Genomic DNA, 14,637 nt, shown 5'->3' on the forward strand with positions numbered 1-14,637 from the left:
AACACCACTTTCCGGCCAACGGGGGTTCTTAGGATGCCCCAAAGGCAACTTCCTGGGGACTGCCCATGGCCCCAGACAACCCTATATCTGGGCTGCACAGGGCTCTGCAGCTGTCTGTCACCTGCAGTCCCAGATGAGGAAGCCTCCTTCCACCTGCCTCCAGAGGCCCTTCCCTGGGTTCAGGCCCAAGGTTCAGCAGCCTGCACAGAGTAGGTACGGACATGATTACTGAGCACACCGCTGAATAAAGCTATTATGCCAGCGCTGGGTAGCAGTTTCCCAGTTTGACAACCATTTATTGATTACTGAAGGGATAGAAAAGGAATAAGAGATGAAGACATGCGGTTGTCATGATGAGATTAAATCCTAAGCCAAGAGCACTCAGGAGCTACAGGCTCCCTCAAGGTGCCATTGGACAGCATGCGCTGAGGTGACTCTGCTGGTCCTTGGTGTGGGATCCTCTCCAGTGATTTGGGATCTCTGGTCAAAGCTCTGCTCACAAGTGTCCAACCATGACCTCTAGTGCTTCTAAATACCTCCAGGGGAAAGGTTACACCTGCTGGGGGAGCGCAAAAATTTCAGCCACCCTACCCACCAGGTGACTCCAGAAAGATAATGCCTTTTCTTTCTCTTCTGGCAGCATCTGCCCAAGAACATCAGAGCTCAGGCTTTAGGGAGTGGTGTAGGCACACAACAGGAAAGGCAAAGGTCAAGGAACTGCTTGGCTGCAGTTCTCTGCACAAGAAATGCTATTAATGGGTAGAGACTGGCAAGAGGGCTGGTCTGACTTGGATTTGGTGGTCTCTCTTCCTATAAGTAGTGGTGTGTTGAAGGGACTTTACAATAATCAGACTCAAAGCCCTAGAATCTGGAATGAGAAAGAGCAAGAAGGGACAGAGTAAGAGACTTGATCAAATTGAAGGGGACAAAGACTTTACCACCAAAAACGAGAACACAGGGTAAGGGTCATTGCACCCTCCCTCAGAGCCTGAAGGAAACTATTGTAGCATATGATAAGCTGACCCCTTTCAGCTCCCGTTTTGTACAACGGGAGGTATTTATGCCCCTGAGTGATGGTATAGTTCTATATATATTTATAATTATGTTCCAGTGTGATTTGGATACACTGGCAAATGACCGATTTCCTAAGCAATATGGGGGGACTTTTCAGTCTTGGAAGTCATTCCTATGGAGAACAACCACAGCCTCATCCAGCCATCCTGCCGTGTTCACACGAGAGCCAGGCTCCTGGTTGGAAGATAAAAGAGGTGCCCTGAGCAGCTCTCTCATGTCCCACTAATTCTCAAGAGAGACGTGGACTGCTCCTGTGGCCCCAAGGCAGTCCAACGATTCTATCACAAGATAACTCAGGACGGACTGTTCCCAAACTTCTCTATACTGGCCCAGGCCTGGTCCTCACCTCCTGTCCGTTAACAGTGCTCTGGATTCAGCTGTGCAAGGAGCCAGCTCACCAGCCCTGACATGCACACCTTGTTTATTCCTGCCTCCTCGCTTAACTTAAGCTGTTCGCTCCAGCTGGAATGTCCCATACCCACATGCCTACCCAAGTTCTACCCAATGTTCAAGACCCAGATCTTAAGGCTCCTCTGTTAAATGGCCCTCTAATAAATGCTAACCATCTCCCTTCCTAACTATTCGCAACACACAAGACCTATTTACCCTTATTCACACTCATTCAATTACTACCAATATTCCACTGTTCGGTCAGTCTTTTATCCGAGCTAGTTTCAACTACCAAACAAGATTGTAAATCTTAAAAAGGGGCCTAGGGTTCCCATCAACATAACCATCTTGCAACATTTTAAACAAACAATTTTAGGGATTCTTTAACACCAACACTAGACTGTAATTCCCCTGAGTGCAGGTCCATCTAATGGACCTCACTGCATGGCATGCCACCTGAATGTGGTAGGTGACCATAAATGTTTACACACAGACCTCACCACATGCATGGTGGGTGACCAAGGAGAATGGGAAAGTTGATCTGAGCAAAGGTTTCTCCCTGTGTCTCTAACCCTCTGTAACTAAGCACCCAAAATTCCGGTCACAGAATTACTGAGTCTACAAAGAACTACTGGGCACCCAAATGTGGGCCTCTGTTCTGGGTGCTATGGGAAGAAAGAGAAAGGTGACTGCCCCTTGCTCCCCATGGCCCTTTACCCCAAGCACCACCCCACAGACTGGGCACCAGATCCCTCCCCAAATCCCTTTAGTTGGGGAAGGAAGAGGACAGAGGGGAAGGGACCTGCCTCCTCCTCAGGCACCTGGGAGGGCCCTGCCTCCATTAGCTTCACCCTTTCCTAAGGGCTCTCTCCCCGCCACATTTTTAAAAATCAAACCCGAGTAAAACCACAAGTGTAATGCAAAAAAAAAAAAAAAGGAAAGAAAGAAAAAGAAAAAAGAAAAAGATGATTGGTCCCTGCTCATGAAGGCCTTACCACCTACATGGTTTCAGAGACAGACACACACATGCACACGCACACTCAAAAGCAAGGTGTGAAAGCCTCATACAAATAAAATACAGACAGAAAACCATATAAAAACAGGGGTAACCAATGTGCTGCTGATCGGGGAAGGTACCTCAGGGGAGGTGATTCTTCTGAACTGAGAGTTGTGTTCCCTTCTGCACACACTTTCCCATCTGGCCTTTTAAACACTGACACTAAGCTGGAGTACTTTATTGTTTGGCTTGCACTTGCCTTGGTGTATTGGGTGCTCCTGAAGTGAAGTGTTGACATAGTACTAGCCTGAGGTTTGCATTTGATGTAAAATCAGGTATCAGCAAGACCTGCATGTGGTTCCCCCAAGTTTTTCTTTTCCTTTTTCGTTCTTTTTAAAGGAAAATGAGTCCAGGGCTCAAATCTACATGACTGAGAAAAGGAGGGCCCAAGAGGAGGGCTTCCCAAGTGACCCAAGGGACAACAACCACGCAATTCTATGATTTTTGAAAGTTAAATGTGATTTTAGGGACTCAAAATATGGAAAATATTACAGGACACAGCAGAAAATTTAGACACCCTGGCCCTTAAGCAACACACAATCTAGTTGGAAAGATGAGAACACATGAAATGTCATTAGATAACAAGGAAACAGAATCAGGCAGCCTCTTTAGTAAACATAAGGAAGAGCTACAGTGCGGTGGAGGGGGGTACGGTACGAGTATGGGAATTACTACAGCAGGCTTTGCTGGAGCCGGAGAACTTGGGCTTGCACTAGGAAAGTGGCGGATATTTGAGTAGAAAGAGCATCCAAGATAGCAGTACTAGGGTGAGGGAATCTAGGTGGGAAGGAGCCTGTGACATGAGGTAAACAAGTCACTAGGGCACGGGGAGGTGGAGGTCTGCATAGCTGGAGCTCAGAAGGCATGTTGGGTGATGGTGGTTGGGGGGAGAGAGCTGGGGTGGGGTCCCTTCCACTGGCGTGTAGGCTGCCCTTGGGAAGGAAATTAGGCCAAGGATCCAGGTCTTCTTTCAGACTCTACGCAAGCCAATCCTTCGAGATCTTTAGGAGAAACAGTACAATCCATGACAAAAGAAACCCTTTTCCCACCCTGAAGACTCTCTGTGCTCTGAGGACGTGACAACCCTGCCTAAAACAGGGGCAGTTCAGCACCATGCAAACCTCTGACGGGAGGCTAGGAAAGCTATTTTAGTAGCCAGGCTGCTTCCCAGCCAGTCAGATAGCAGGTAAATGCATGGGGCACCAACTTCCATGGAACACCATAAGACGCCAGAGAGTGGGGCCCCACAGTGGACTACAATTTCCTGACTTCTTGACCACCCCAAAGGGCCTCGCCTAATGGGAGGGGCACATCAGCTGAGCCAGGACATGCTGAGTACAGGCAAGGAAGCCAAAAAACCAAGAAGGGCCTGGTTCCCATGCCCCACCCACCATTAATTCCCCTAAGTCCCTGGTTTAGAATAAAAGACAGACTCCTGCCGCACAGTGATATGGTTACATTTATAGAAGCGCCTGTCCCTGGCAAAATGTGACCTTCATACTTTTCTTATCTTAATATCTGGGTAAACATTTGTTGTGCAAGCACACAAATAAAGGTTCTAAAGGTGAAATGTGGTGTGTCTGGCAACACCATGCTGCTCCAAACCGAGGCACCAGAAAGCCCTTTTGGCTCTGCAGAGGACTTCTCTCTCCCTTTACCCTGGGCACCAAAATTAGCTTCATCAACCTTAGCCAGTGCTGGAGTGAAAGCTGCCATTCTAAAATAGGATCTGAGGACTCTTGGAAACATGGGAGAGAAATACAAGGGTACAGTGGTTTACAGACACTGAAGAGAAAAATTGCAGGGAAGTGCTCTTTAAACCAAGTGTGTAGGAAATGAGCATTATCAGGATTTACTCCGGAATCTTTATTAGATGGATGATATTCTTCTTGCTCCCTGAAATCCCCACATGACATATTTTATAAATCCTGATTTACTCCATTATGCACGACTGTTTTCATTCAGAAAAATATTGTAGAGATCACGTTCATAAAATAGTATTTACCGAATGACCTGTGCTTGAACTCAAAAATTTTTCCTTGCAAAGTCATTTTATTTCTAGAATAATCCGCAAAAACATCTGGTGTCCCATTTCCCCATATATTTGATCATCCAGAATTGATTTTTTAAAATTTGTTTTAAAGTTCCTAGGAATGGATCCTCAAACAGCTCCTCATGAGCATAATTTTGTTGTTTCCATGTGGAATCCGTGAACAGAGCCAAGCAACCGATTTTTTTGTGTGTGCTTAAAGCCACTCTTTCCTGCAACTGTGTATGACGTATTTTTCCAGGACAATCTTTCTCAATACTCCAAAGTGCTTCAGCAACAGGAAGTCGTAAAGGTAGGAAGGAGGCCTGTAAATATTTGCTATAATTACTCATTAGTAATGAGAACAGTTACCACTTAAATTTGAGTCACCCCTTTTGTGCTCTTGTCTCTTTATTACCTTATAGCAGGAGCCTTAGGGGTCTAGCCTCACCAAGGGCACCTGGACCCAGTGGTAGATTTCACTGCAGACAGCGTGGTTTGCTCCTGTTAGCAGCTCAATTTCCCAAGTACAAAGTTAGGATAATGTTTTGCCCTTCCTTCCCCTTGCCCCCAACCCAGGGGCAGTCAGGACCAATATACAATGTGGTTACAATATGAAAAAAAATTTTTTTTGAAAATTTTGTATCACAAGTAAAATACGGTATTTGTTAACACAACATCAAGACACAGAGAAAGAGCACTGCGTGGCTAGACAATACAGCACAGTGACTTAAATGACTACCACCAAAAATAACCATATACTTTAACTGACGTATTTTAAAGGATTTATAAAATGCTTCTGAACAGTCTCAGATAGAACCCATGGATCTCTTATGCATAGCAAACCACTGACTCTCCACAAGAGAAAGGAGCCTCAGACTGAAAAGAAGACCGAGAGTCAACTAAAGTTGTCACAGAGTTGACAAGCTCCTACAGAAACTATAATATTGGCTGTACCCCCAGCAGTTGCAGGAAGCGAACCTGGGGATGGGGACTACCCTCCAGTAGCAGCAGCAGGAGTATAGCACAGTAGAGTCATTTTCCCACTCATGTGTTTCTTACACAGCCTAACCCAATAAAATCACTAATCTGCCAAGATTCCTAGAACCTCTCAGGTTTGACTTTTTTTTTTTTTTTAACGTTTTATTTATTTTTGAGACAGAGAGAGACAGAGCATGAACGGGGGAGGGGCAGAGAAAGAGGGAGACACAGAATCGGAAGCAGGCTCCAGGCTCTGAGCCATCAGCCCAGAGCCCGACGCGGGGCTCGAACTCACGAACCATGAGATCGTGACCTGAGCTGAAGTCGGCCACTTAACCGACTGAGCCACCCAGGCGCCCCCTTTTTTTTTTTTTTTTTTTAATTGGAGGGTGCCATGGAAAGGGAAGTCACCAGAGGAATATAAGAAGAGAGTTCTAACAATCCATTTCACGGCTTTGTAGAATTGGAAAAATGCCCGATGGGTGTGTGGCAGATCAATACACATTTTTAACGGGGTCCTTTTCCTTACTCATGAACCACCCTTTCTGAAATACCTTCCCATGTGAGAAAAGAAACTGCTTCTCAGAGTCATTATCTTGCACAGAAGTTACTTGTAACTTTAAAACTGAAGAATTTTCCCAAATTAAGGGGGAAATGTGTGCCTCCTGGGAACACGTGAAGCCTCTGGTGGCCATGCCACGTAATCAGTGTTGCTGATGTACAAGTGGCCCCTGGGAAGGGCCCAAGGCAGTCAAACAAACCAGTATTTCTAGAGAAACTAGAAAAAAAGAAAAAGGCCACCTAGAAATAGATGACATTCTGACCCATTCTGCACCTGCCTCCTTGGCTCCGGAGATCTCAAAGGGCCCCACCGCTCTTCCTGACTCCATACTTGCAGACCAGTCTGTGGCTTTCAATACCAGACAACTGGCAACACATTACACCCAGACTCTGCTTGAAAATCATAGATGCTGTGAGTAGCACACACCCACGCATGACCTACCACACATACGGTGATGTGCAACTGCCAGTAGGATTTGCTTCTCTCTGTGTGATGGTATGTGTTGGTACACTTATAGTTTACAGCATGACGAAAACTCAAGAAACCCGTCTAGGCCCACAGTACAGAAGCCAATGGTGTGACGGCTACGAAAAAGCTCAGGGCTCCTCAGAGAAAGGGCTCTAGAAAAATGCAATGTATTATTATTGCAATGGTCATAGCTATTCTTTATTCCCCCCATCCATTCTTTCCTTCCTGTCCTTGCAGTTTCAAAAGATCAAAAGAGCCAGAGGAAGTCTTGTGCATCTTGATTTGGAGATGGTTCTTCAGAAGCCACAGAGGAAAACTTCTAACGGTTTCTTCTGCACAATGGGGTCTGAAGGCTAAAGTAATTATTGAAGTCTTGCCACCAGTTAAGGGTGGGAGGTGGAAAGCTTTGAACTTGTTGGGGGCAGTAGAGAACCACCTCCTATCAGAGCTGAGGAAAACGCACGAAAAGTAAGAATTTCCAGGACTTCCACGTCTACCCTTCAGATCTTCAATCCCTGTCTTGTGTATGAGGTTCAATCCAGCGATGAGTCACAAAAAAGTAATTGTAATAATTATAAATACAGCAGCAAAAGCAGTTATCATCTAGAGAGTACTTACCACGTATCAGGCATGGTATTAGATAGCTTCGAAAAGGTAAGGGGGAATGGAGCCCCAGTTCAGAATATAGACTCTGGAGATTATCTGCCCAGTTCAAATCCCACTCCCACCCATGTGACCTCTGGCAGTCACCTTCCTACACTTCAGCTTTCCCATCGGTGAAATGGGGATAATAACAGGGCTTATTTAACGGGGTTGTTCGGAGGATTAAAAGAGTTAATCCATGTAAAGTTCTGAGAACAGAGCCTGCCCTAATAAGACTAAAATGTTCAGGTTTTGTGGTTTTGTCCTACTGCATATATGATTTCTATTAAGGACACACATTCTTACTACATAAAAGGACCTCCAAATAACTGTTTGAGGATGATGGAAAATGTGAGGACACATTTTCACGGGTGTTTTAAGAAGCATTAAGAAAATGAATCACACCAGAGCTAACCCTGTGCCGCACACTCAGCTCCCCTTCCTTCCATCACCAAAAGCAGACATGTAGCTGGATACACAGGACAGCCAGGTACAGGTAAGGTTAAGGTGCGCCACAAAATCTCTACTAGATTACACATACCAAAGCCCTCTCCTATTTGCAACCGGGGAGAGACACTGGCAGTAAATGTAGGAACTGTCTGGGACCTTAACAGAAAGATCCTGAAATGGAAGGCAGTCACCGAATCAGACACTGAAGAACAAGGGCTTGCCTTTTTCAGATCCTAGAACCTTTTAAAGGCTATTGAGAGCTGAACAGACTTTCATCCTGGGGGGGGGGGGGGGGTGGGGAAAGGCATATATACATAGTATCTTGCACCCAATTTCAGAAGCTCATAGACCATCCCCTGAAGCCTACTCACAAAGCCCATGTTAAGAAGTTCCCTCTCTCTCAAGGAGCACCTGGGTGGCTCAGTCGGTTAGGAGTCTGACTTCAGCTCAGGTCATGATCTCTCGGTTTGTGGGTTCGAGCCCCACATCGGGCTCTGTGCTGACAGCTCAGAGCCTGGAGCCTGCTTTGGATTCTGTGTCTCCCTCTCTCTGTTCCTTCCCCACTTGTGCTCTGTGTCTCTTGTCTCTCAGAAATAAACATTAAAAAAAAAAAAAAAAAGAAGCTCCCTCTGTCTTCTTGGCCTTCTTGAAGTCACAGCTGTCTACACTGTTATCCTCAGAGGGAGAGGGACCACAACCTCTATCCCCATCACTCCCAGGGCCCTGCTAGAGACCCCTTCCCATGCCCCTCACCCAAAAGTTCTACAGAACAGCAAACACACATCTTAGGGGCCTTTCTGTCCATAGTATGGAAGTATACAACAGGAAATACTCCTGAATCCTCCATTTTCTCTTTACTCTCATCACCCCCAACACGGACTACCCCCGTTTGACCCTACCAGAGTCAGTCTCCATGCTGGTGATCAGCATCTGCCTGTACGATTCCAGGAAAAACTATGAACCAACTCTCCCACCCACAAACCCACACAATACCTTTCAATAACTGCGTGCTTATGTGTATGGTTATGAGCTTCTTTTCTTTAGCTTCAAAAGATTTGATCTCAACCAAAAAGTTACATGTAAGCTGCTACCTAACTATATTTTTAGGTAAACCTCCTTATGTGTCCTCCTCCCCTCACCAATCAAACTAAACAACTTGAAGGACCATATCCCCTATTTCTTAGTCTCTTGTTTAGCATTTTCTCCAGGTACAGGTGTCCGACACTCGTTTGTTGTCTTAGGGATTTACATCATGGTGTGAACAGCAGAGCCGGTTTCCATCAGGAGAGATGACATCATGGTCCGGGGTGGTGGGGGGGGGGGCAGGGAGAGCTCTGGTGAGCCAACATTGGTAACTTCACAATATTGGCAAACACCCGACCAGGTGAACTATCGGTGATGAACTATCAGTGATGGGCAGTACTGAAAGCAAAAGGGAAGATTCATTAGGCTAAAATGAAAAGGAAAAGTCATGTTGGTAGGAGACAGAACTGGGGAAAAGCCAATAAAAGCAAATAGGACTGGATAGGTTTCTTAAAAAGTGAAAAAGCCTAAACCTTGAGACAAGCAATGATGGCAAGTATTTTCAAATGTATGGGGCTAAAATCCTGGAGCACTAAGCATTATCTAATTGGTTCCTTCTTTCTGTAAACATTTTATAGAATAAATTCCTACAAAGTTGAGGATCACCCTACACAGGCACACACGTGTGCACACACACACATGTGTACACACAGACTGACTGATTTACATTCCAAGTGAATTAAACACTTTAGTACCACCAACTCCATACAGGAATCAATCTAGTAGCTGCTTGAATGTGTCTCCTGACAGGGGGCTCACGACTTCACAATGCAATCTGCCCTACTGTGGAACAGTCCTTGCACTGGTTTTGTTTAATGAGGTCCACATATAAGTAAATTTTCTTCTAAGTGAAATAAAGGGAGAGCACTAAAACAACTGAATTCATACTTCCTCAAGTTTATAGACAATGGAACCAGGCTTCCTAGTTTGCAAAAAGCAAACAGAACTGCTCCTGCTGCAGCTTGGAGTCTCTTATAATTATCTAGAAGAACAAATCTCCTTTCTACAAGGTTCAGTGATTTGGCGGGGGGAAGGGGAGAGGGCACTGTAATCCCTTGGAAATCATCCTCACTGTTTAGAGGCATTTCAGGGCAGGGGATACTATTTGGTCAACAATAGGAAAATACATCATTAATGAAAGTAATGAACCAGGGTTCTGATTCTTACCAGCACTAACTTTCCTTGTGACTGGAAAAGTCACTTAACCTCTCTGGGCCTCAGTACTAGATGATTTCTATGACCCCTCATAAAATGATCGTTAAGCCCCTCTTCAGCAACACTGAAAAAAACCTGAGCCACAGCATTCTTTTTGAACTTTGTGAAAGCTGTATGAATTAAATTTTAAATGCCTGAACCTAGTGTGTTAAACCAACTCCGTATCATCTCTGCATGGTCATGCAGTGGACAGAGATAATCAAATGATAAAGAAAGATTTATAGGAAATATACTTAAATTGAGAAAAAGTGCCTAGCAATAATATCCCCATCAGAATTGGGAAAAGATGGGCTTTGCGTTTATTTTAGCAGAGGAACAACTAACTCCAGCCGGCAGGGGGATGGGGAGGTAGTTTGAAAACTTCTGGTCCAGATGTCTCCAACTCCGTTCCACTACTGGCCCTGCACTAAGTGACCTACGCATTCCAGAAAGGTGCTCTGAGCTGGGTCTGGCTTTGGGGTAGACTTTGCTCCCTGATTATCCAAAGATCTCATTTACATTTACCTGACCCACTCTCCAAATCCCCACATCGCTAAGGATTTCCAAATTCTTCTCTCCCAGGGAAGGGACTCAGGAATGGTTTTATCAGGAGGTGAGACACTTTCTAGCTCTTCAGAGAATCAGGAACCTTAACTGATGAGACCCCCACTTGCTCAAGATAGACTGATACAGAAAGGGGAGTGCAGTACCCTTACCAAACTTCGGCTTCTGACCTCTGAAATCAATGGGAATGCCCACTACCACCCAAAAAGCGCACTTTGATACCCATTCTGGAGGCCAGCCAGCCAACCTTTAGAAAGCAAACTCTTTACTATTAAACATTAACATATCCATGGAGGCATAAACGTTTTTGGAACAAAATAATCCCGCCCACTTCTTGAAGGGCTGTTGTTAGAAGGAACATTGCAAAAGCTCTGTGCCTCTTGAATTTGGGGTAAGAAATGGTTCTGTTGAACCAGAAGATTACAAAATCTTAAGAACCCATGTGCAGAATCATCATCCTGAGAGCCCCCTGGGCAGGCATCACTTGTGAGGCACGTATGGAAAGCTAAGAACACTTAGATGTAACTAAGACAGTAACTAAGACAGTATCTTTGAATGTATTGGTTCACATGCTTTAATTACACCTTGGTCCCGCAAGGAGCCTGCAGCGAACAAACAGAGCCGGGCAGGAAAAGTAAATATATCTCAAAACAACCCAACAGGAATTGGACAAGCCCTCGTGGGGCTCTGGAAGGTGAGGGGCATGCTGTGTATGCTGCCAGTCTGGGACGCAAAAATCAAAGCAAGCCACAGAGGGCAGACACACTGGGCTCGGTCACCAGCTCTGCTCCTCAGCCCCAAGGGGGACTTCAAGGCGACTTCGCACGCGATCCCCACAGCAGTTCTCACACCCGCCGCAGTTCAGGAGAGTTAATTGGAGTCTGTTTATCCACTTTCTTTCCTTCTCCTATTCCAGCTCTCTCCATCTCTAACCAAGGAGGTAATACAGCCAGGCTTATCGAAGTAATTATTTCCCCTACTCTCAAGTTTCTTGCAATTATTAAAATACATAACACAAGGACCCAGGCGCTGAGCCGCGGGGAGAAACTGACACTTCACACATCTGTCAAGATTACCATCAGGCCCCACCTCCGCGATTGCGACCTTCCCCGATAGGCATCACAGTTGTAAAATGTACCTACCATAAGTTCCCTCGCCGGCTCCGGAGCCCAGAGCGCGCTCATAAGAGCGGACTACAACCTCGTTTTTTGGTTGTTCAGTCGTTAGTATTGGCATCATGACGATGCAGGCTGTGTTGGTTTTACAAAATACGTCTTAAGAGATCTTAAGGTCTCTTGCTTTGCCGCCGTCAAAAGACACAGGACCCCAGAGAAGCTGCGAGGCCCTGGGGACCCAGCGCGGCCGGGCCCACGCTCCCTCACCCGTGTCAGGCCGTGGGGGCGCCACAGTGACGCGGGAGGGGGAGCCAGGCTCAGTCCCCTCCCCCGGCGATCCGGGAGCGCCGGGCCCGGGCGCCCTGCCAGAACGCGCGCGATTCGCTCCCGGTTATCAAATCCTTATCGGTGCCCCGAGGTGGGAACCGCCGCTTGACCGAAAGATGCACTGTTTCTGGCGCAGGTCCCACAGTGGAAGTCAGAACAAGAGCAAATCAATCCCGGAACTGAGCTCTCCCGGGCCTCGGTTCGGGGTCAGTCACCCCCTCCCTTCGCGGCTCCGTTCCCCCATCTCCGCACCACCGCCCCGCAGCCCTGCAGCTTATCTGACCCGGCTCTGGCCACAAGTTCGATTCGATTCCCCCAAACCCAGCCTCGCCAAGCCGCCGCCGAGGGCAGGGCTGAAAGCGCCAGCCCACCGGGCAGCCCCAGAGGAGGAGACCCTGAGCAGTTGGGGTCTAGGCGGCCGGCCTCGCTCCATTGCTGGAGGCGAGGCCGTGCCCACGCCGTGCGGCCGCGCCGCGCGCTCCCACCCCCGCCCGGAGAGGGCCGGGCGGGGAGCGGCTGGGAGGGGGCGGGAAAGCAGTGAGAGTTGGCCGGAGTTGCCTCTCACCCAGAGCCGAGAAGCTAACGAGGGCAGACGCGCAGATCGTGGCTGCCCTTCTCTGTCCTCTTGAGGGAGAGACACCAGGACCTGCCGGGGTCACCCGGTGTCGCCATTCCCTCCTCGCACACCAACACACCTGCCCCCCGCGAAGCAACCTGGCCCACCACCCACTCCTCTCCGGAGTCAAGGTGCGGGACCGGTAAGGGCGTTTCTCCAGGCTTCAACAAGGTCTGTAAACCCAGAGTTGGGGGGGCCCTTTGCTGCGTACTGGCCCTTCCGCGGGGGCGCGTCCCAGAGCCGCGCTCCGCTTCCGGCCCCTGGCTAGTTTGGGGCGCAGTACGAAAATAGCTCACTTGCAAGAACCCGAGGGGTCCGAAGGAAAAGAAGACGAGTGGATGGTGCCCCACATGCAAGACCTGAGAAGGTCGAAAGTTGACCTAAGTCGAGTCAACCCAGAAACATTTCAACATGCTGGCCACATGAGTTCGGTGCGGGGACTGGAGCGGCGGCGATCTGGGAAGGTTCTGCGCCCCAGAGCCCCTCCGACCTCCAGGGCCATCTCCCTGGGCCTCCTGGCTTCGTCGCGCGCTCAGATTCGTGATTCCTTCGGGCCACAGAACCCTCCCCTGCGAAGCCGCAGCCCCGAGTCCGCGTCCAGGGAGGGGGCACCTGCTCTCCCTCTCAAACCCCTCCAAACCGATCCTCGGGCCTCAAAGACCTCTCCACACTTCTCTCCTAGCCGCTCTTGGTCGTGCCGACCCCGCGCAGCCTGGCCATCCCGCTCCAACCAGGTCCCTCGCCGGCTCGGACGCCTGCTTACCTTTTCTTCTCCTTGTCAGTTGTCATTGTCGCCGTGGTGCTCTGAGACGCCGGACACCTGGGCTCCGTGGCCGGTGGGGATTGCAGGCGCCGCCTTCGCTGTGGCCCTCGCCAGCTCCTAGCGGCCGGGGCCGGTGTTAAAGGTCCCAGGTGCTCACAGGTCCCGGGCGCCCCGCACGGTCAGGTGGAAGTTTGCGGGAGGCTGGGTAGGTGCGGGGGAGGAGGGTGGAGAAAGGTGACTGGGAGGAACCTGCACAGGGAGGCGGGGTCGGGAAAAGGAGTGGGAGGAGGCTGTCAAATCCAAAAAGAGGGCAGAGAGAGCGGGACCGAAGTTCCTTTTTCCCACGAAGAAGAGTCACTTTTCTGGGTTTTCAAAAAAAAAAAAAAGAAAAAGAAAAGAAAAGAAAAGAAAAGAGAGAAGAAAAAGTGGCTGCAACGATGGGAGTTGGAAGAGTCCAGGGCCCGGCAGGCGCGTACGCGGAGATGACCGTACAGTCTCAGGACACTGCCGAGGATTGTACAGCCTCCTCAGGCTAGAGCTGTGTTGGGTGCAGGGACTGTGTCGCGGACCGCTCTCGAATGTCCGGCTCCCGCGGCCGCCCGCCCACTTTAAAAACTCCTACGGCCGCGCGGGGGAGGGCGCTGGGGGCGCGGACGCGGGCGCAGGGGGGGGCGAGGGCGGGCGTGCGCCGGCAGGCCCCGCCCCCGCCCACCCCGCCCGCGCAGCGCCGCGCGCCCGGGCAGCCCACTGCGTCCGGGCCAATGGGGAGGCGCGGCCGCAGCCTCTGCCCTGACCCCGGCCCGCCCCCTGCCCCCGCGCTCCCGGCCCCGCCGCGGCCCGCCCGCCCCGCCTCCTCCCTTCGCAGTTTCAGAAGTTGTTTATGAGGTCGCGGGGTGGCGGGTGGCAAGGTGGGACTCCGCACCGGGCAGGCGCAGCTTAAGTGGGGCTAACCGGCAGCGAGAAGTCGGTCTCCGGGAGTGCTGCGAGCGCCGGGAGCGCCCCTTTGCACCGGTGTCCTTCCACCTCCGCCATACCTTTGGGTCTAGGGCAGGACCGCGAGTTCAGAGGGTCCCGCGCTCTGCCGGGCCTCGCAGAGCCGCTCCTAAGTGCTGCGCTCCTGCTTCCCTCGCCCTGCTGCCTGGTCCCCTGGCCCGATGGGGATAATTCGAGGGCCCAGCAGCCGCGCTCCGAGCCTAGGCGATGCACTTTTTCGGCCGAACGCAGCTGACTTTGCCGTCTGGAAGAAGAGGCGGGGAGACCACCTGCAGCTGTTGGGTCTGGGGGAAACAGTTCGGTGAGGCAGAGCTAGGGCTTCGCCTGTT

At 49.6% G+C, this 14,637-nt stretch overlaps 1 protein-coding gene across 2 annotated transcripts in view; it reads right to left on the bottom strand.

Annotated features, from left to right (window-relative positions):
• The window catches only part of EPAS1 (endothelial PAS domain protein 1), an 84,562-nt gene extending 70,647 nt beyond the window's left edge, over positions 1 to 13,915 (bottom strand). The window contains exon 1 of one of the 2 annotated variants that reach the window (XM_086701162.1): positions 13,316 to 13,915. In XM_086701162.1, coding sequence (XP_086557288.1) covers positions 13,316 to 13,341 — 26 coding nt within the window. In that variant the 5' untranslated portion in view covers positions 13,342 to 13,915. Of the gene's footprint in view, positions 1 to 11,636; positions 11,787 to 13,315 lie in introns of those variants that run through there. The other variant, XM_086701163.1, reaches the window with a different exon arrangement.
• Positions 13,916 to 14,637: the final 722 nt, after the last annotated feature.

This window comes from Puma concolor, chromosome A3 (genome assembly GCF_028749965.1).
Source record: "Puma concolor isolate L17-30 chromosome A3, mPumCon1.1.hap2, whole genome shotgun sequence".
NCBI classification, from domain to species: Eukaryota; Metazoa; Chordata; class Mammalia; order Carnivora; family Felidae; genus Puma; species Puma concolor.